General features: G+C 45.1%; 1 protein-coding gene across 1 annotated transcript in view; it reads left to right on the top strand.

Annotated features, from left to right (window-relative positions):
* adgrb2 (adhesion G protein-coupled receptor B2) overlaps positions 1-23,731 on the top strand; it is a gene marked incomplete at its 5' end in the record, with an annotated part of 138,477 nt that overhangs the window by 9,045 nt on the left and 105,701 nt on the right. The window contains one exon of the mRNA XM_079748795.1: positions 22,233-22,313. Coding sequence (XP_079604921.1) covers positions 22,233-22,313 — 81 coding nt within the window. The remainder of the gene's footprint in view (positions 1-22,232; positions 22,314-23,731) is intronic.

The following is a 23,731-nucleotide window of genomic DNA, read 5'->3' as shown; positions in this document are numbered from 1 at the left end:
CGTTTGTACCTGCGTTGGGTTTCGACAGAAAGCACATCCACACATGCACATTAAAGCAGACCCCTCTTTCCATGTTCAATTCGGTCACGGGCAAATCAACGCACTTGTGTTTACGTACTGTATGTGTGCGTGTTTGTATGTGCGTGTGTTTGCATGTGTGTGCTTCCGCCTATGTACGTCTCGGTGTGCATGTACATTGCATGCTCATGTGAGCACCCACACACACACACATACTGGCACGCACCCACGTCTATCCGTGTTTGGATGAGACGGTGAACCACGGCGCGGGTCTTAAACCGAGCTAGATAAATGGTGCAGCGTTTCCCTAACTTGGCTGGTTGGCTTGTCACCGGGCCCCGCCTCACCTGCCCTGGAGGTGTCCTTCATGATAAGTGTCAGTGGCTCACTATGGGGGCCTGACGCCTCCCCCCCTCGGGAACTCATTTGTGTTCATCTGGCCTGACAAGAGCGGGGAATCTGTTTGCCAGGCACAGCGCCATATGATGGACAGAGCCATTTATCCTAATAGAGGGTGTACTCAGATAGGTAGAACCACCTATGTACATAAACTCACTCTTGCGTCAATGTACGCGCACACGTTTATGTAGGCGAGCACACAGACACATGCACACACACAGTCGGCTGTCGGCTGTCTAATTCTTTACACGTATACGTACGGGCCGACCCACTGTCTTATTCTGTCCACTTGTTTGCAAGCGCTTGCACACACACACACACCTACCACGCACACACACGCACACACGCATGCACGCACGCAAGCACGCACGCACACACGCACACACACACACACACGCACACACACACACACACACACACACACACACACACACACACACACACATCACACAAAATAAATATATGTGGATGGTCTAAAACAAAAACATAACCGTTCATTTACATGAAAACAAGTTTCTAACACTCGCCCTCAAGCCGTCTAGAGCTGCGTTTTGTTTAATTCAGTGTTTGTTGTTTATTTGTGCTTATTGATTCGGGTGCTGATCAAGGTTCTCACACTCCTCTTACTCCAAATGTGCTTGAAGCAAACACCCACGCAAACATCCACTTCAATGGTGTGCGCCCATACTCTGTTGTGTTTGTGTGTGTGTGTTTGTGTTCAACGCGAGATGGTCATGCATTATTCTTGTTTTGTGTACGTGGAGAGGGGGAGGGCTAGCGGGGGATGGGGGCTGGTGGAGGTGGGGTGGTAATGGTCAAGGTGATGACATGGTATGAAATAAATAATAATGTACTGGACACACTTGCAAGCATGCAACATATCAGATGCTGTTGGTCACTCTGTTTGTGTGTGTGTATGTGTGTTTGTGTGCGTATGTGTTTGTGTGTGTCGTAACAGATATGTAACTGCCATAACATACAGTTTGGTGAGACATGATACACTTGAAAGATAAAATTGAAACAGAAAAAAAAAAAAACAAGCACACACACAACGTATACACAGACACAAACAGTAGGACAAGCGGACACTCAATTTGCTTATAGGAATATGATTTATTTAGCTAGCCTCCAAGCATCATAGTGGCATATTTTGTGTGCGTGTGTTTGTGTGTTTGTGTATGAGAGTACTGAGAAGAGGCTGAATGACAAGTGACAGCCGGGCCCTTCCAGTTGTAATGATTCTTCAGACAACAAAAGGTCAGACTATTGGATGCATAATTCTAATTAGCGATTGACAGGCAGTCCTGCCCTTGCTAGGTCACACTTACAAGACAACACTGGCTAGTGACAGGGCTCTCTGTCTCTCTCTCTCTCTCTAGCTCGCTCGCTCTCTCGCTCGCTTTTTTAACTCTGTCTGTCTTTCTTTCTCTCACTACCTCACTTGTTATTATTTTAATCTCTCTCTCTCTCTAGCTCGCTCGCTCTTTTAACTATGTCTGTCTTTCTTTCTCTCTCTCTCGCTCTCTCTCTCTCTCCCTCTCCCTCTCTCTCTCTCTCTCTCTCTCTCTCTCTCTCTCTCTCTCTCTCTCTCTCTCTCTCTCTCTCTCTCTCTCTCCCGCTCCCCTGCTTTGCTTTGCACTCTCTTTGTCAGAGCAGATCAGCATCACCAGCCACTTTTTGGCAATTAAATCCGTCCTTCGGGCAACAGGTCCGTATTTAAAAATCATTACATGAGCTGGAAATATTGCCCCACCACTTGGGCCATGGCGCATGTGTGTGTGTGCTTGTGTGTGGGTCGGCCCTCATGTGTTTGCTACCTCTCTCTATTTTCCATGAATTCCTTACCGTCGAGTCCACTCATCCGTGGCCCCCTTTTCCCTTTGGGAGATAAAAATCCCTTAAGACCCAGGAGCACATCCACCTCCATCCCCTGGGTCCCTTCACAGTACCCCCCCCCCCCCCCCCCCCCAGCAGATCCCACCGCCCCTGTAAAGGAGATGGTATCACGGGCATGGACAGGCAGCGAGTAGATGCTGCCCTAAATAGCCTAGAGGTGTGGGTGTGCGTGTGTGTGTCTGTGTGTGTGTCTGTGTGTGTGCATGCACGCGTGAGTGTGAGATACCCTAGTACCTCTGATGGCACTTAACGGCTCTGGTACACCACTGAAAAGAAGGAGAAAAAAGCAACATTGAATCAGGTGTGGTGTCGCGGGCTAAAATGGCGGATTTACAGCCACAGCAAAGTGACCCATTTGACCTTGGACGTCGCTGTGTGCACACGGGGCAGCCGGGCTGAACCAGTTTCACGGTTTCGTCCGTTGATCGCCCTAGAGAGAGCGAGAGACCAATCGCCACTTAACCCTGCTGTGTCTTCTTCAGATTGGTTTAATCCATGTTGTCTCTCTGCCATGTGTCTCTCTACATGTTGGAAGTGTGTATGCAGTCGCCGACTACTATTTGTGGTTTGCCCTGGAATTCAACATTGCTTGCCTCAGTGCCTCCCATTGCAATCGGGACAGATTGCATTAAAGCATTAAAGCAAGAACACCCTCTGCCCACCAGTGCCGCACCATAGTGACATGAGCTCCACGGTCATCCCCTGGTCCACAACCGACACAACAAAGAAGGGTTTTTTGTTTGGCAGTGCACTGCCAGGAAGGGGTCGATCGAGGTGATGTCTCGTGATAATGGGCCCTAAGGTCTTGTGGGGTGCGCATAAATTCATACCTGTCACCATTTTAGCACTTTTCAATCTGGCTGGCGATGGATGGGTCAGCCCTGCACTGAAACAATGTGGAGAATCTGTCTTTGTGTGTGTGTGTGTCTGTGTCTGTGTGTGTGTGTATGTGTGTGTGTGTGTGTGTCAGAGAGGGAGAGAGAGACAGAGCGAGACAGAGACAGAGAGACAGAAGAGGTGGAGCCATTTATAGATTTCAGAGCTGTTGAGCTAGCTAGACAACCGCAGTCTAATGCACAGAAGGCGTTGTGTGTGATCAGGTGTATTATACCGGGAATAAATGTATGACATTTCATAGAATGTGCTCCTGTTTAAAAGCAAATCCAAAGTATTACTTACTTTGAGTCTCTGTCCCAATTACTTAAGTTCTAACTTACTTAATAGGAAATCCCGAACCGAATTCGAAACCGCAAGTCTGTGAGGCTTTTATATTTTTAATTTCCATTTTTGAAAGAACTGTCAGTGATTCATCTTGGCATGACCTTATTATTTTTCAATCTAATCTTCGCTCTGATTAACGACAACACGGCGAATGCTAGCTGCATGGCTAATATCCCCGCAGTTAAAAGACACAGCGATGACGCCGTGTGAGCACTATAGAGGCTACATGTTGCAGAGCAAAAAGAAGAACTCCACCGGGATTATCATTTTGACATCATCATCATTTGAGCTCATTAATAGCGAGTTGATTTGAAAAGTGTGGGGGGTAAAGCACTGGTGGGGATGCAGGGGGTCAGGGAGAGGGAGAAAGGGAGAGGGAGAGAGAGCCATATATCACTTTTCTTTTTCTCTCAAGCCGTCTTTTGCTCTGTCCAGACACAGACTAAGTAAGGCCATAAAAGTTTATGACGCGATTTAATCCATTAAGATATAAATAAAGGGACAAATAGATAAAAGGATTATTATTTTTTTCCTCCTGCAGGGGACATTAAAGGGAGAGGAGAGATTCCAGGGGTCACGTTAGGGGAGAAAAGAGAAAAATAAGTGTGGGGGAGAGGGGTGTGGGGGGGTTGTGCCTGTGGGATTTACGGACATGGCGGCTGTTATGAGCCCACTGTCACACCCGAGTGGCCCCCCACGGCGGATTGAACACGCAGAGGAAGCAGAAAGAAGCAAGGAACACTCCCGGGTTTCCATCTTGTTCCCTCTTTCTGTTTTTTTTTTTGTTCCTCTTCTTTCGCAGAAACTTATTTTGGTTTATTCCCGCTTTCATTTCATTTCATCATTTCTTTCCCCCTATTCTTCATTCTTTTATCACCTCTGCAAAAATTCAAAATAATGCGTAAAAAATTAAATGAATGTATTGAAGGATATTAAATGGAAGATGGCTGCAAGGGAAAGTGGATACATCTCTCTCATAGAACTGTGACCCCCGCCTACACACATGAAAACCTGTGACTACAACTTCATGCAGACAGAAATATAGAGATGTGTTCCTGCTGGTGGCTTGGAGCTTGTCATTGTGTAGATAGGAATGAAGTAACTTAGCTAAGGATAGAAGTCTAGACTTGACCCTGGTGGGATACTTACTGCCATGCTGTAGATTGACATGCCAGGACACACACTCTTTCTCTCTCTCTCTCTCTCTCTCTCTCTCTCTCTCTCTCTCTCTCTCTCTCTCTCTCTCTCTCTCTCTCTCTCTCTCTCTCTCTCTCTACTCACCTGTAAATATTCATAGCAGAGGATAAAAAGACAGGAGGCAGGGAAGCTGTTCATATTATCTTTCCATAAAACGTTATCTATATTCATCACACATAGGCACACACACACAGCAACGCTATGTACCCTTTTACATGCACGCACACAGACACACATACATACTGACGGATAAAAACACAAACGGACACACACACACGCGTGCGGATTTACCGCTAGCACTCTCAAGGACATGTGGGCATAAAGGATAGCACACTAACCACGTGTAGCTGACATGAGTGCTCAACACCGTGGCTCACAGACATGATCAGATTTGCCTTCACACACATCACATGCAAACACACACACACACACACACACACACATACACACCACACACACACACACACACACACACACACACACACACACACACACACACACACACACACACACAAGCATTCATGCACATACCCAAAGCATAGATAAACACTCAAAAACCCTCAGGCAAACACACACAGATACATACACACACACAGACACACACACAAATATGCGTGCACACACTCGCTCATACATGCGTACAAAAAGCCCACACACAAATGCAAATGGATACTGTAGTTTGCGACTCAGTATTGATCGTCTCTCGTCAGCATGTCCTCTATACCAAGCCTCCACTGACGAGAGAGAGGGAGGGAGGGAGGGAGGGAGGGAGGGAGGGAGGGAGAGAGAGAGAGAGAGAGAGAGAGAGAGAGAGAGAGAGAGAGAGAGAGAGAGAGAGAGAGAGAGAGAGAGAGAGAGAGAGAGAGAGAGAGAGAGAGAGAGAGAGAGAGAGAGAGAGAGAGAGAGAGAGAGAGAGAGAGAGAGAGAGAGAGAGAGAGAGAGGCAGGCAAGTGGACCCAGCCCCCTCGGACAGGTTGTACGATCATACATACATGTTTGTGCGTGACACACACACTAAAACACATGAAACACATTGCCGCAAGGCTGAGACCACCTCCACCGCCCCCCGCCCTCCCCTCCTTTCTTTTGCATAATCCGCCTGACGATTCAGTAGAAGGGCAGAGCGTGTTGGGACGGGGAGGCGCCGGTCTGATGATGGTGATGAAGCACCCAGCGACGCGGCTAACGAGAGGCGCGTGGCTCCGCCCGCCGCCGGCCGCGGCTATGCTAATGCCCCCCGCTGGCGGTGATGAATCAACGGCACGGCCGACCAATGCATCTCTTCGCAGCACTTTAGCAAAGCCATCATTCACAAAGGACTCCAACCCCCCAACCCCACCACCCCCCCCCCCCACACACACACACACACACACACACCACCTCGCACACCACATGACAACAACCACACGCATACACATGCACCCACTTCCAGATACAAACACACCCACTGGTATATGCATTTTAATGTACACATTCACAGTCCCCCCCCCCCGCACACACACACACACTCATAGACACATCTTAATGTACACTAGCACAGTCCCCCCCCAAAACACGCACACACACATAGCACCGCCAACACCACATGAGAACATCCACGCACAAACACACACGCGCACATACATCGAGATGCAAACATACACACACACACACACACACACACACACACACACACACACACACACACGCACACACACATCAACACAGCTTAATGTATACACGCACAGTCCCGCCCTGCCCACGCACACACACCTCCGCCAACACTGCATGACAACCACCATACACACAGGCGCACACACATCAAATGTGCAAAAAGATGCAAAAACACACACACAAACACTTCTTAATGTACACATTCCTCCCGCACACACACACACACCACCGCCAACACCACGTGACAACCACCACACACACACACACGTGCACGTACATCAAGATGCAAGCACACATACACACTCATGAACACGTCTTAATGTGCACGTACACTGTACCCCCACACACACACCATCGCCAACACCGCATGACATCCATCACATGCACAGGCGCACGCACATCAAGCAGCAAACACACATACATACAAAGAGACACATACACACAGAACCGTATACACACAGACACAACCATTTGCATAAAAACTGCTGCTTATGCAATGTACGCTTTTTGACATGAAAGGCATCAAAAGCTCTTCACACATCACACGTCGGTAATGAGACTTTCAATGTATGTTCATGTGTACATGTATGACTGTGTGTGTGTGAGTGTGTGTGTGTGTGTACGTCTTCCTATCTGACTGTCAGATGTGTAGCCTCACAATAATGATGCTCGGGAGACGGCCTATCTGTTGTCTTGCTTGGGAGGAACTCAAAGACATGAAATTTTTTTTTTTTTTTCTATTCCCTCCAACTCTTTCCCCGTCTCGCTGACTCCGTCCTCTCTGCCTGCTCCCTGGTGCGGTCAACGTGGTGCCCACATGATACACACATGCCCACATGCAGGGCAGGGATTCCAGTACTCTCTGGTTTGCGGTAACTTTTTCGGCTTTTTCTGTTTGTTATTTTTGCATTTTTATTTTCATTGTTCTTGGTCATTTTTAGACCTCTTGTTATGGCACTGCTCTGTGTCAGATGTGAAGGATTGTTGCTTGGGGGAGGCTGGTCAAAAACATGAATAATAGCGGAGACTAATTTGCCGTATGAAGGGTATAGCACGCCATGGTGCCAAACTGTTGACACCACAATTAAACCACAAGTCCACTTCCAGCAGTGTCTCCTGTTCATAATATTTTGCTTGGAATAGGAAGTAATAATTTGGAGACTGTCTACTCTGTTGAAAAGGATTCTTCAGACTGATCTGCGTGATCTGAGTGATTTTTAATTATCGCCCTGATTGAACGTTCCTGCTGTTTTTGATAAAATTGCGGTGTGTATAGCTGTCTAGAACGTGGGATTTCTGCAACCGTCAACATACCAGATTATGATTTCCCAACCAATAATTATGATGAAAATGTGCAAGAAAACATTTGAAGGCATTGCTAGGCATAGGCACCTTTTAGTGAAGATGTTTTTGAAAAAATTATGTATCTCACTGAATTTCTTTGGTAATAATACAGTATTACTAAATAAAATTAGTATAGAGGTTTGGGTTAGGTCTTTGGATTGCAGTTCTTTTTAGTAAAAGTTACTCTGGCTAGGGTCTGGGTTAACCCTATTAAATAATGTGTAAATGAATAACTTATCAAAACTATTAATTTATTTAACAAGATCACCATTAGCCTAATTAACACCATAGGTAAAGATGAACAACATTTACCAATTATTTAAATACAATTAGTTAACTGTTAGTTAATCAAGTTAGTCAATGCTTATTAACAATTAAGTATTGTTAATTAATAGCAAAATTATGTAACCTTATTATAAAGTGTTACCCGTAGTCTAACTCTTCTGCTGTCCCAGGCTGCGTTTGAACCTATTCCCACACACACACACACACACACACACACACACACACACACACACACACACACACACACACACACACGTGCTCCAGCTCACTGATGCTGGCAGGCTTTTAAGGCTTTGTCAGATTAATAGCAATGCTCCTAGTGGTCAATAAATGCAGGAGTTCCCTAAATGCACCCAGTAGCTCTGTATGTGTGTGTCTGTCTGTCTGTGTGTGTGTTTGTGTGTGTGTCTGTGAGAATGCCTGTTTGTGTTTCGGTGTGTGTATGTGTATCTAATCGTCCTCATGGCTTAACCTGCCATCCCAGAGATGTCCAAGCAGTTGGTTGTGCAGCAGGATATCAATCAAGGGCAATGCAAGCAAGCACATGTGTCTATGCAGGGCTTATGGTTTGTCCCAGGGGGGCCTGCATACGACTTTATATCTCACGATGTTGAAATGCATTGCATCGATCTTTCCTCTTTTTAAATGCCATGCGGCAGCTTTTTGGATTAAGAGACGGTTGTCATTACATATATGATCGTGATGGACAATACTTGTAATGTACGTTCACTGAATGATGCGTACAGTTATTGTGTGTGTGCATTAATGGAATGAGTCCACCATCTTGGAAGTTTGCGGCACCGGGGAAAGCAAACAACCAGGTAAACAGGCAGCGCTGAGCCCCTATGACAGCTCCACATCTTGCTAACAGTGTCTACCAAACATCACCCTCTGGCGATGGCTCCCTAAACTCAGTTATTCCAGTGCCCTTGTGTTGCTGATGTTGATGTTAAGCATATTGGCCCACAAGCAGGCTTCATAATAAACAACATGGTATGTTTTTCCCAATTAAGTAACAGAGATTTCTTAGACCGAACCGACAATAAAATCAGAGCCCGATTGAAATTGACATGCAAATGAGTTTCGCTCGCCGTGTTTTCTTATCTTGAGGTCGTTTTGTTTAGCGGGCTGTGTTTACTCAGCGAGGGTGCGGTGAGGACGGCGGTGCCTGCAGGGAGGTCAAAGGTCACTACTCCGTAGCAACTGTGCCAGGTTACGATGCTGGCTATGAGAGAGAGAGAGAGAGAGAGAGAGAGAGAGAGAGAGAGAGATGGAAGCTCTGCTCTGTGTTTTAGGGGGCGTCGGGGGGAGGGGGGGCAATCCGGCTTGTCTCTCTGCTACTGAACTCTTGTTGTATAAATGAGCCCCTCTGGTCCTCATTACCCTTTCCCAGGGCTACACACACACATGCACACTCAGACACACACACACACACAAACACATACACGCACGCAGGCACACACGTGAACACACTTGGTTTATTTTTACACACACACACACACAGATACAGGCAGACACACACACACACACAAACACACACACACACACACACACACACACACAGGCACAATGGAACACACTAGAACACACACGACTCACACTCACCCCAGACACTTAAAGCCCTCGTCTATGATAAAGTGCAGTCCTATTTGAGGCAGAAAGTAGTTTGTGATGGGTTTGCCTGGGCAGTTCTTCCATTTCCCCAAGGCGAAACCCAGGCCTTGGGAGCTGTTACCACGGTGATGGGGTCTAACGACACCGTGAGCAACTCACGATTGACGGGACAACCCACGTACTTAAAAATAAAGGGGTCCGATGAGAGTCCATGCTCTCACAGTTCCTGATTGCTCGTGATCTATACATGAGTTGGACGCAGCTAGGCAAGGCGGTGGTGGTCTAGTGGCGACTATTTAATATATTTTTTCTCTTTCTCCAATCGCTTTGCTTGTATTTTTGTCCATAATGGCCCCTTCATATAAATCCCTCATCCTTGTCCTTCTTCCCCTCTTCCCCTCCTCTCACTCCCTCAGAGTCTCAGCAGATGACAGTGGTTCTTGAGGCTATAAATGATGCAAACACGTGCACACACAAACACACACACACACGTGAATGCACACAACATGCCGTTCACAATGGGAGAGGAGCCCAGGCGTTCAATGTGTGCCTCGTTTGCCCTCCTCCTTCTCCTCCTCCTTCTCCTCCTCCGATCCTCATCTTGCCTTCATTTTGTCAGTGTTTTCGTTCCATATGTGATCTCTCGCTCCAGTAGAGACCACCCATGGAGCTAAAGATAGAATTGGTTTCATGCTGCCCCCTTATTGTGTCTATGTGTCTGTATGTGTGCGGTATATTGACTGTGTGTGTGTGTGTCTGTGTGTGTGGTGTGTGTGTGTGTGTGTGTGTGTGTGTGTGTGTGTATGTGTGTGTGCGTGAAAAATGTAAACTGGGATTTGCAGTGTGGCTGATAGTGAGCAGTAGGGGGGAGAGAAGGAGTTTGTAACGTATTCATCCCTGTATCGGTATGAGCAGTTGACAACGTTTGACTATTGATCTGCATGTCTGTATGAAATATTTAAGTGTAATCCGTGATGGCTCCCCCCTAAGTCACCGCTTTTCTTCTTTTTAAGTGAGAAACACACAGCAACGCAATTCCAATGTACTGCATTATATAATGCTGACTTCATTGGCAGCTTGAAGCCTATACATTTCTTTGAAATTCACCGTCATGGAATAACGAATGTTCTCCGCACATTGTTGAATATTGTTTTTGAATATTTCCTGTCGTACTTTTGACACGTGTAAAAGAAAAATGGGCCAGAGGTATCCACTCACTGTGGTACATGTCCCCTGCAACCTGCCTCTGTGTGTGTGGCTCATCGGGAGGCAAAGCTGATCAATAGGCCAATCGACCTGGTTTAGCGATCACGGCAATAACATAGAGACTAGCTGATGGAGGAGATTTTGGCGAGGGTAGGGAGGGATGCAGAGTGGCAGCTATAAATTTAGTAATTGAGTGAGAACGGAAATATGTATGAAAAATACCAAGAAATCCCTGCGATAAATATTCACAGACATACACACAAATTAATAAGCGAGCACACTAACACAAACACACACACCACACACTCATGCACACGCACACGACCACTAACACACACACACACACACACACACACACACACACACACACACACAGACACACACACACACACACACACATACACACACACACACATACACACACACACACACATCTGCTCCAAAGCAAGCCAACCACGGCTGTTAATTGCAAGGACACGATCTCATGGCCAGCCAGTGTTAGGACTGGAAACAACACTTGATCCCTCATCACTAGGAGGCATACCATTGACTGTTGTATCCACCTCTCCTCCTAACAATGTGTTGCCGGAACCATAAAAAACAACAACAACCCAGCAATTATAAGGCTATAGGATGACTCTGTGGGCGTCGAGGGGAAGAGGATAATCTGCTGTGGGGCGTGGGAAGGTGCCAAGGCATTTTTCCACACACCGCGGACCGGCCCATCCAGATGGACGGGGAGATGTGCTGCCATGTATTGACTGGGTGGAATTCATTAATGAACACGCTTTGTTGTGGATGGTGTTTGATATGGCCTTGTTTCCATAGGCATTCCTGTACGTCCTTTTTGTCCTCTGGGGCTACCCTTACTGATTGGGACCATTTAGGTAAACGGATGAATGGATGGATGGATTAACAAACACATGAGTACCTTGTTTCACCTGCTTGCGTTCATTGCTCAAGCCCGTGGGAGTTTCCGAGAATAAAGACTGCAATGTCCCTCAGGTAAACAGACCACCTCCATACGCAGCACGGGAAACAATTGTTGACTTGGTTTTTGTAATTACATATTTGTCAAGCGTCTTGACAGGCAACCGCATGCTAATCTGCCAAGAGTGCAAATAAAGCTGGAGGTGGAGTTTGGCTAAGGAACTGATAGCAAGCAGGTATTGGGGTATTTATGGGTGGCTGTTCTTTCAATCAAAGAAGCCAAGGTAGACTGGCTCTGGAACTACAGGAATTTTGGAAAATGGCTTGCTGTTGCCACATGAAGGAGCAGGCCAATTTTGGGTTGTTGCTAAATTGGTGGCGGGCCAATATGTAGCGTTTATCTGGGTTTCTTCCCCATGCTTTCATGGGTCTATCAATTTTTTCAATGCCTTGCTTGTCTGTGTTGAAGAAAAAACTGGCAACTTTGAAAACGAGACTATGTATTTCACTGAGAAATAAATCACAACACAGAAGACAACACATAATGGGCTACATTTAAATGTAATTAAATAGTTTGGCAGACATAACTCATGCCTTGCAGGAAGCTGCAGAACCACACCAGGGTGCATATTTCAGCAGGATCCTCCTGGAAGCCAGAGCTTGGGATCAGTCCCAAAATAACACAAATTATACACACAATCAAAGTCTATGATTCAATCTATTCTCCCTCCCTTTGTTTGATTTATTCAAATGTCATTTATACAACAGGAACTCTGACTTTAAAATTTCCAATTTCCGACTCCTTCATGCTGTGTTGTTTGCAAAAGATTGTTTAGTTGGACCTAGTTCATCAGATCGACGTTGTTGGAGAAACCATCCTTTAGGTGTCTAGAGAAGGACTTCTGTCCATTCTGTGGCGAAGTCTGAAGGCTGTAGTGCCGGCTGAGAGTAAAGGGGTGAGCAGGAGCCGTGCTGCGTGATGGGTGGGGAGGGAGACCGTATTTCTGGATCTACACATCTCTAACAAAAGTGGAGGCATTGCAGACATTTGTGGCTTTTTTTTTCAGCAAACAATAGGAGGCTAGGTTCAGCATGGCAAAGGATAAAATAATTGTTTATCTGCTCTTTTTTAGAAAAACCCAAACTTGTTAAGCTAAAACAAAATCCTTCCAAGCCCTGTGAGCTCCAATTCACAAGTAGAAACACCCGCAATCACAGCCCAAGCTTCAAAGACTTCAAATCCCTTACTTTAAAGACCTACATTAAAGAAACCCATTGGGGCTGCAGTACCTGCTAGGATACACATTGCGTAGCACTAATTATAACCTTGTGAATGCTGAGTACACACTTAAGTATAAAATTCTATGTTTATCGCTAGTAGTATATCAAAAAGAAGAAGACCAAAATTAGTTTTCATCTGCTTTTATATATTTTGGATAAAAGATGTATCCAAAATTGACCAAACAGTTTTGCATTTTTTATATAATACGTACAATAATACATATAATACTTTTGAGACTCATTCAGGGCAAGGCGATGTGCTTTAGTGTACAAAGTTTGTTGTCAAGACAAACACTGACACCATCAAACTCCTGTCACAACATGTGACCCAGTTCTGCTTTAATACGACCCACCGGTGCAAACATTATTCCAGAGGATTGATGCTCGTCTGTCAGCTCCATGCTGAAAAATGTCTGAATTATGACTGAATTATGTATTTTTAGTAACACAGGCACGCTCACTCAATCACGCACTCACTCAATCACTCACTCACTCAGTCATTCACTCACTAAATCACACAAAAAAGCACACACGCAAACACACACTATACACTTACATAGTGGCACTTGGGCCAACCATGAGTACCCATCTAAAGATCTAGGTCAGATCCCGAACTACACCTATTTTAATCACCAATGTCGGAGCCGGTCGGTTAAGAAACTTCTTCTGCTTCGTTCTATTCCCTCAGAATGAGGGATTTTTTTGTTTTTTGTTGTTGTTATTTCAGATCCCCCTCCATAGCAACAAGCCAACATGTATTAAACACAAACTTATTGATCCGCGGGGCATGGCACCAGCAGGCACCTTCTCGGTACAAAAAGGAACAACTGAAAAAAAAAAGAAGAAACAGCCTATCCTTGGTGGCCCCATGGTCGCTATGCTCTGGTGCTAAGTCACATTGACCTGGCTGCTGCTGCCGGCTATTTATCTTTAGGGTCTTAACGTTTTTCACTAAATTGCCTTTTTACCTTACGGAGCAGAAGAGACAAAGTGCTGAAGAGGAGCGAGGGGGAGAGTGGTGTGGTGCAGTGTAACGTCTGGACGGGTGGAGGGGAGTCAAGGCCTCCTGTAAGTCTCAGCAGTCCAGGTACTTTGTTTTTTCTTTACGTGGCAGTATTTCCGTTGTTTGCATTTATTTCTGGTAAAGCGAGACAGAGCGACGGATAGTGTTAGAGAAAAAACATAAGCAAACAATAGAGGGACGGGAATTGGTGAGAGAAGAAGATGGATGATCAAATGAGCGCCGGCAGTAGTGGGGGAGAGACATGAAGCAGGGACACAGCAGGGGGGAGCCGAGTGTAAACGTGGGGGGTCTGGAGCCCGGTTCTGCTCTCTCGCTCTCTCTATCTCCCTAGCTCTCTCTATCACTCATTGGTTCTCTCTCACATCCTCATCCCTCTTTCCTTGCTCATTCGGTCTCCCTCTCTTCCTCTCACTCTGTCTCTCTGGCTGTCACAGTGCGACTTGCTTTCGCTCTCTCCCTCTGTGTCTCTGTATGGCTGTCTGTCTGACTATCTTGTCTGTTTGTCGACTGGCCCCATTGTTCTTCCTTTCCTCGTTACTAACCAATACAGATATAAAGCTATGGCATTATATGGTTAGCATGCCCCCCCCCCCCCCCCCCCACCCCCTCCCGCACATCTGTCAATTACCAGCTCATTAAGGCATTCTTCCATATCATCGCTAGTTAAGTGACTGGAAATATTGGCTTTCTGTTTATCGCTCTTCACTGGCAGTAAAGATGGTGACCCTAGCAAATGCATTGCTTGCAGGCGTATGGTTGCCTCTGCTGCCATTTCCTCTGGCGCATGATTGCATCATGAACTCATGTTCACCATGACACGTTCGATATGTTTCTAATGAGCAAGCACTTTTATTATCCCTCATTAAGGCATTGCTCAGCTTCAGGCCTTGGGATACACAACATATATTTCATATTATCATTCTGTTCTATTTAACGCAACATGTGGTTAGATATTTGCCATGGCCTTGCTTTTTTCAGATGATATAGGTGTTTTTTGATAGTTTGTGCAAAGCTGCTTGTATTTCAGTTTAGTCTCTAACTCTAATATCGCCAACCTGCTTTATTGATTAGCTTTAATTAGATCCAGATGTCTCTGTCAGCTAGCTAGCTTAGCCTAGCATAGCATAGCCTAGGGAAGGCAAAACTTAAAGCTAGGGTAGACAATTTGGAGAAAACCATCCGGAGTAAGCTAGATTTGGAAAGTATTCCATCAAACATATCCCACCCCTCCCCTCAGACCCCCCTCCAACACCACTATATTGCATGCAGACCTATTGCATAGCAGTAGGTCTGCCTAGACTTGTAGAAGATTCCAGTCGTGCACAAAGAGTTTGTGTGCGTGCAGGTACCCGGGAAGGTAGGGAGAGACAGGTTATCCATCCAATGAATTAAAATATATATCTATAGATAATATGTATAAATATATATATATATATATAGTCAGTCACAGTCCTGTGACATCCGCAGATATTGTTTTTTTTCTTTTTTTGTCCGAGCATTCAATTTAATGATTGCTTTCGAGATTAAAACAAATTTTAACAAATTACAACAAATCAAAAAATAAATGTAAAATAGCCTAGCCTCATAAACTTTCCTAGCATGGGGTTAGGTGCACTGCAGTGGAGGCTTCTCCATTGAGGAGAGGGAGGAAGATCCTCCTTAACACTGTTGAGAATAAAAACTGTAGATTGCCCAGACTACTGTAATAAATTAATGCATATGACTACTTTAATGCCTTTGAATATATAATGTTCGTTTCCCTGGGTAAAGGGACATTAGCACCCCCTATCGCCTATTAACATTTACTTCAGGGAGGACGTTCCTCCCTCAGCCTCCGTTGACTCCCATTCATTTCCCCGAAAGTACTGGCGGCCGGTGAATAACATGGGTTTCAATGGGAGAGAGGAGGAAGGTCCTCCTCTGAGTGGGTGTGATCTTAAGGGGTCTGATTCGCGCAAAAATCTATTTGCGCTGCGCTATTAACCAATAAGCAGGATCCGTGGCTGGTGAGCAGTGTTGCCAGATTGGGCAGATTTCCCACCCAATTGGGCTACTTTTAATCACGTTAGGCTGGAAAAATTATCATTGGGCGTGGCTTACTGGTATCATTACTAGCAATCAAGAGCGTAGGAACCGGGGGGGAGGGAGGGGACGTGTCCCCTCCAATATCTGAGACAGGCACATTTGTCCCACCTAAAAATTATACCGGATCTGTCAGGTTTCCGATATGTGTCCCCCCCAATGTTAAACTCATTCCTACGCCCTTGCTAGCAATCGACTGTATTGCTGGCCCTGTTTGCTCTTGAATAATGGCAAATCTCTAACGTGGGCTGTTCATGGTTTCACTGATGTGAAAAATTCTGATAGGGCAACCAAACGACTTTTGATCTTGAGTCTTTTCTTAAAACAATTGTAACTGAAAATAAACATAGCTAAATAACAACCAATAACTTCAGTCATTGAGGTCAAAAATAGGCCCAATGATAGGCCCAGATATTATTATTTACTTTTACAAATCAAGAGTAGGCCTGATTTGACTAATGGGCTTTGCATCCTTTCCTTCTGCCCTTACAGTCCATTTCAAAGACATGCTGCCCACCATATTTCAATCACACTGATGCCACTGGTGGCTTTGTATCAATTTTATTCACATAACTATCCCTCCCTACTATTTTGTAGTTCACCAAAACACCCTGAAACAACTTGAGTCCCACATTCTTATGCCACCATACACCAACAGCGCAAGCAGGCCAATGGCAACCAAGCACGCAGTCACCACTGATGCACTGTACTATGAACCAGCAAGAGAGCACAAAGTTGCTCGTTAGTAATTGTTGCAAGGGGAATGCCTCACTGATTATTTTCTCAGAAACATGGCAGAAATCCACGAGACCCATTTGTCATACATAAAAAGAAATTTTGCTGTCCATACTGCCCCTCATCATTTGACCCTTTTGAATCTCGCTGATCTCAAAATAACAGTGTGGCAACATGTCACAGCCATGTACAAAAAAAATCCTATAAAACTCCACCACAAGAGAAACCAAATAAATAAAAGAAAGACGAGAAAACCACTCAAAGGTGGTCGGGAGGAAAAAGTGTAGAAATGAAACAGATTAGCAGCCTAGAAGATTATCTGTCAGCTGCCAAGTCCACTGGCTCACCGAGAGAAGGGGAGAATGTTAGGACTATTGACCGGCCGGATGCGTCGAGACGTACGTTCCTGTGCGCAACGTGTATCACGGTTTGGTTTCACCGCCGATTCCATCTCTCTTATCGTTCTCTCGCATGCGGCCCTGATCCCTGGACTTCACTCGGAATACAAGAGACGCGAATAGAAGCGAGACATACTGCTTTATGTAGCAATACCTTTAGTCTCTGACGCCTTGCCCTGTGTGAGAAGGGGGGTATCACAAATAGGTTTGCTTTTGCTTGTGTACATATCTGTGTGTGGCTGAGTAAACGTATCTCCCTTATCTGCCGCTACCCATGTGTGAACTGCAGTCTGGGTGGATTTAAACTCTCTATCGGGGTCCCAAGTGGCGTGAGGAGATGCCACAGTGGTTAGGCTTATATGCAGATGTGAGCTGGGGGACTGTGTGTGTGTGTGTGTGTGTGAGCCACTCACTCGTACTCTGTGCGCTCGTGTATTTCGACAGTTGTGGGTAATATTCCCGGGCAAGCAGTGATCTATTGCACACAGATTTGTGATTATCTGGATGCACAATGTGCTTTCACAGTTGATTACCAGCATGAGCGAATCAATGGCATGTGAGTCTAAACAGTGACGGGAACATGTGTGTGGTCCAACAGTAGGCTCACTCACACACACATGGACATGCTGTGAGGGACATGCATACACACACACGTGGATAGATACATGCACACACAAGGAAGTACACAAACACACGCATATATATATATGTAAGCACACATACAAACACACACACACACACACACACACACATACAAACACACACACACACACACACACATATATACACACATAGACAAATACACATATAGAAGTACACATGCGCACACACACACAAATATATACACAAAAGCATATATGCAAACGCATTCATGCAGTTGAGCTTAGTCTGCGCATCATTTACAAGTTCATGACTCTGTCAGGATGAATGAAAAGAATATAACAAAACAACCAAACAAATTAGAAATAAATGAAAGAATAATAGGCAAACTACAACATGAAGAAAAATGATGAAAGTCACCCTTCAGCCCGCCAAGTCTCTGCTCCACCACATATACATTCCTCCCACTCCTCGCCCTCCTACCTACCGTCCTTCCTTCCCTCGACTTCCTGGGGGCTGATGTCATGATCTGTACATCTCTCTCTCTCTGTCCCCCTCTCTCTCTCTCTCTCTCTCTCTCTCTCTCTCTCTCTCTCTCTGCCTCTCTCTCTCTCTCTCTCTCTGTCCCCTTCTCTCTCTCTCTCTCTCTCTCTCTCTCTCTCTCTCTCTCTCTCTCTCTCGGTCATTCTCTCCTCCCCTATCTTCCTCCCGCCAAGCCTGATTACCCAGCTTCCCCCTCACGCCGTCCGCCCACCTACCCACCCAGCTCTGTATTCTTGCTGTGTTGCCATGGTGACGGTAGCGGCAGCAGAAGTCACCCACCATGGGAACAGCGGTTGTTGTTGCGTGCTGCATAATGTGTTCTTCAACAGGTTGCATAGTTTGTGTGTGTGTGTTTGTGTGTGTGTGTTTTGTGTGTGTGTGTGTGTGTGTGTGTGTGGGGGGGGGTGGGGGGGGGGGGGGGGGGTCTGTATGTAACCAGGTTTATGAGTGTTTGTGTATGTGTGTGTGCGTTTGTGTTTGTTTGTGTGTGTGTGGTTGTGTTCATGTGTGTGTGTGTCTGTGATTCATGTGTAAATAATCTTAATACACTCATAATACACTCTTAATAGAGTCCTGGCAGGTAACGACTTTTTCTCCCGGCGGACTTGTTGCTAAGATGAGACGGTTCAAACACAGATTACACACACATCACACACACATGCAAAGCCCCAGGGTTGTAATTGTGAAATAACTGACGGATGGGGTTGGCAGCGTTGTAATCGTGTTTGCCATTGCAATGGATTGTTCTGGAAACTTTGCAGGAGCTATCGATTAGCGCGAGACTGATTCCGAGCGAGGTGCCTGTGGCGGACCTTGGCTCAGGTTGGATTCAGGACATGAGCTCACGTCCTCGGCGTTACAGTGCTGAAGCACCAAGGGAAGGGAGAATGCAGCGCTAGGGAGGTCAGAGACCGACCGACCGGGGGCCCTATCATGGTTTACCAAAATACCCCTCAAGATGAAAAAAGGTAATGTTGCAGCGCACAAAAGGGAAAAGAACAGGATAATTTGGCCATTTCGAAAACAACCTGCTGTGTGTGTGTGGGTTTGTGTGTGTGTGTGTGTGTGTGTGTGCGCTTCTGTTTGTGCTTATTCCTTTATGTGCCTGTGTGTGTGTGTGTGTGTGTGTGTGTGTGTGTGTGTCTGAGATTGAGAACAAAATTGATGGGAAATCTTTTTTTGAGGGGACACAAATGACCCCGGGGGCCAACACAACAAGACTACTGAGCTGTAGAGAAAATCCGACTGTCTCTCTTTACCGCTTGCGGCCGAGAAACTGAGAGGTATTGAGTTTGAGAGAGGGTGAGGGAAGGAGAGGAGCGACGGAAAGTCAGTGGGACTGTGAGGGAGATCTAGAGATAAAGAGAAAAGGGGAAAACAGAGAGAGCGAGCGAGAGAGAGAGAAGGACACGGACAGAAATGCGATGGAGCGATGGGGACAGTAAAAAGAGATGGAGTGAGGCAAGTGACAGAGAGAAAGAGAACGAGAGGATTAGTTAGAAGAGAGAGAGACTGAGACTGAGGCAGAGGGAGAGAGAGGGAGGGAGAGAGAGGGAGGGAGAGAGAGATGGAGTGTGCTGTCTGTCCAGTAGCTTATAAAAAGCCCATTATGGTGGACCTCTATCAGTTTGGGCTCACCCAGATGGACCCTAGAATAAATGGACAGCACCAGAGGGCTATAAGCTGAGATTTGATATACGACTGCAAAATAACTTGGCTGTGGAGTCAGGTGTGTGTGTGTATCTGTGGCTGTGTCTGTGTCTTTGTTTAGTGTGTATGTGTGCCTTTATATTTCATTTGTGTGCATCTGTTGTTGGTCTTTATATTTCAGCTTTGTGCGTGTTTTCCCTGAGTGCTTGTGTGTACATGCAACCATATGGGTCGTTTTCTGAAATTTTTATTGCTTTTTGAATGACATACACTAAAATATAAAACAACTGTGGGTTCAATGCAGTTCTTAGTGTCATGCTATATTCCATGAATGCACGCCATTTTCCCAACACAGCTGCAATCTCTCTTCACAAACACACACATACACACACAAACACCCGCACACGCACGCACACACACACGCTACAGGCTTCTGGTGTAAGTAGTGGTACGATGACAATGGGACTTATAGCACTAACCGGCTCGACTTCAATTTCCTCCCAGCCAGCTGGTCTGAGGAGACTCAGGGCCGTTCTACTGATTTGACATTTATGAGCCATACTTTTTATTATGGCCACCCCCTGTCCCTATCCTGTTGGTATTTATGTGTTTGTGTGTATGTGTTGAGTGCGGGATGTGTTTGCTTGGCATCACTCCGTCCTCCAGGGGCAAGGCAGCGTGTGTATTAGCTGATGAGTTTAATGTAAATCACCAGGTGCTTACTGCACAATGTCGTACCCACTTTGCAGTGCCGATGTTATCAACAGTATGAAAAAACATATATGAATATGAAAGTGATCAGGATTCGTGAGAAAACCTGAGAGGTGGATGTAAAGGATTTTGTTGAAGTATGCAATGACTTATTGCTGAAGAGGAAGGGTTGAAGGGACGGGATCTATATCCCCATTGATCCTCAGGTTCAATAGAGTCAGATACTGCCCCTTATCTTTCCTTCAGACCCGTTGGGGGGGGGAGGGAGAGGGAGAGAGATGCTGCATGGTGGGGCAGGGATATTCATTCTTCATTTCATTCTTCATTCGTTATTATTTCGACAACCCCCCCGTCCAGCTTCATCCTTCCCGATGACTCACACACAAACACAAAAAAACACAAAAAACACAACACAGTTGGAGCAGCTGCACCCTCTCCTCATTACACTAATGCTTTTGAAGACCAAATATTGAATTTTTATTCAGGATCAGCTGCCTTATAAAGGATCCCTCCGACAGGAAGACACACCATTTGTTGAATCGACATCTCTCAAGAGCTGCGGAAACCGTCAAATCAGTGTGTGTCGCATCACATGACTGAGACTAAAACGAGACTGCAGAGAAAAACAATGGTGTCAGCCCACTGTTGTTTCTCCGAAACCCAAATGCAGGGAATTTATCTTAATAAACTATAATAAAAATAAAATATAGAGCGAGAGAGAGATGTCTACGCAGACTATGAACGACTGGAATCTGATGTGGTATCTACACAGAGTAGCCCTTTTTCTTTTCGCAAATGTGACTGCCAGGGAAAGTCCCATGGGCAGGTAGTACACAAATATAATAGATATTCTGAATGAATTACCATTTCGCCAAGCCTATAGGGAATGGTGAAGTCTTCATCTGGTGAAAACCCAACATTTTGCTCCAGAGATTGCAAATACACAGGCCGCTCCCCTCTGCGTGCACTGTGAGTTAATGCCTGTTTAAATCAAATGTCCTGCAATTATCTCTGCATGTTTCTGTGAAGTTGTCTCTCTCTTTAATCTTGATTCCCTCAGCGTCGATAACAAGGATTTGTATATTTTTAACGAAGGCAAGACTTTCCTTTATCTTTGCATTTTTTTACCAGATTTGCCCAGACATAGTTTCACCTTGTGGCTTACAAATCGGTTTAAGATTTCTGTCGACGTTTGATATTTTTTAATATGTCAGTTTTGTCCCTGTTTGCCGATTTCTTCCTCAGGGTCCTCCTCAGAGTCCTATATGTTCCAGTTTAACATAACAAATTAATCAGATGCATCATCTCTCTCTCTCTCTCTCTCTCTCTCTCTCTCGCGCTCTCTCTCTCTCTCTCTCTCTCTCTCTCTCTCTCTCTCTCTCTCTCGCTCTCTCTCTCTCTCTCTCGCTCTCTCTCTCTCTCTATTTGCTGCTTGTCACTTGAAGACCCATATGAGGACGACCTGAAGGTAAAGACCCAGAGACCACGATCTGCAGACCAGCCAGGTGTGTTTCAGGCACAGACAGGTGAGTGGAGTGGTGTGTGCAAGTGGATGTGTGTGTCTGTGTGTGTGCAGGTGTGTATACATGTGTGATTGGGTGTGTGTGCGTCTTCATGTTAGATATGCATACAGATGAGTGTGTGCATTTCTACACACCATCATTAGGTAAAACAACCGTAAAGTTTATTCACATGAGGCAGTGTGCAATATGTTATAAGTAAGGATGCAAGAAATACCCACAAACTAATCGAATACACGGTGCAAATCAAACCCACTTTGAATTTGCAATAGAAAATATTATAAAAGATCAAGCTTAGAAGCCCTATCGATTGAAGAAAAACACTGCTAAACACACTGGGACTCATACCGGTCATATCGCTGTTATTAGGAGGGCGCATATATATCCAATATCGGTAACCCTTTACAATAAGTGTACAATTGATTAGCCATTAATTAATAAGTATTAACTAACAATAAACAGTCAAATAATGGTCTGGTAATCATTTAATAATGGCTTCTTAACTCATACTTTATTTATTATTCATTATTTACTTTATTCACTAATGTTAATTTATTTTTCATATTTGTTAAAATTCTATTTACTTACAGACGGCAATCAATACAACAAATGCAATAAAACAAATGTGACTGTTTGCAGTTCTGTATTAGACCATCCAATCATTGGAAAATTCTTGGATGGCCTGACTGCCTACCACACGGTTTGGCTGACCCATTGCTAAAGCTAGCAAGCTTGTCCTATATATTTTGGGTGGCTTTGGAGGGAAGCCTGAAGGGAGGGTTGGGATTGTTTCGGTTGGATACTTTGAAAATCTAGCTTACTCTGGCTGGTTTCTCCAAATTGCCTACACTAGCTATATAAAAAAAAAACTTTCAAACTACATAAAGGGCTCGAGATGTGATTATTTGAATACACCACCACAGTAGCGCTATGCTGCTATAAATTTTATGTTCAGTTTTGGTGTTGGGACGTTCTTGGGGGGGGGCGCTCATTATTGTATAACTCGTCAAATGCGGGGGAACTCCAGCCGCTATGTGTTGACGAACAAACGTTTGTAGTCTCAACCCCGATCTGTAATGAGGAATGCTTTATTTTGGACGATTTCATTATATACCCTGCTTCAAAACCTGACCGAAATACATAACAACATAACATAAAAGGCAATTATAAGGTGTCGGAAAAATGACTAGGGTTGTGTGTACTCGTTTACTCGAATAGACGATATCAACCCTAGTTAAAAGGAAGCCTTTCATAATATGATCAGAGCGGATCAGAGGTATTAATAAAACATCACACTGTTGTGTATGCGCTGTATTCCTCAAAGACAAAGACTATTACCGAAGATATTGGCCACGCGTTGCACATCACAGCAGAAGAACGCAAGCTTTATTGTCAACCTTGCACATTAAGACACTCGCACACAA

This window comes from Pollachius pollachius, assembly GCF_949987615.1.
Source record: "Pollachius pollachius genome assembly, chromosome: 13".
NCBI lineage: Eukaryota > Metazoa > Chordata > Actinopteri > Gadiformes > Gadidae > Pollachius > Pollachius pollachius.
The sequence above is the reverse complement of the archived record's forward strand: the minus strand, read 5'-3'. Positions and strand labels throughout refer to the sequence as shown.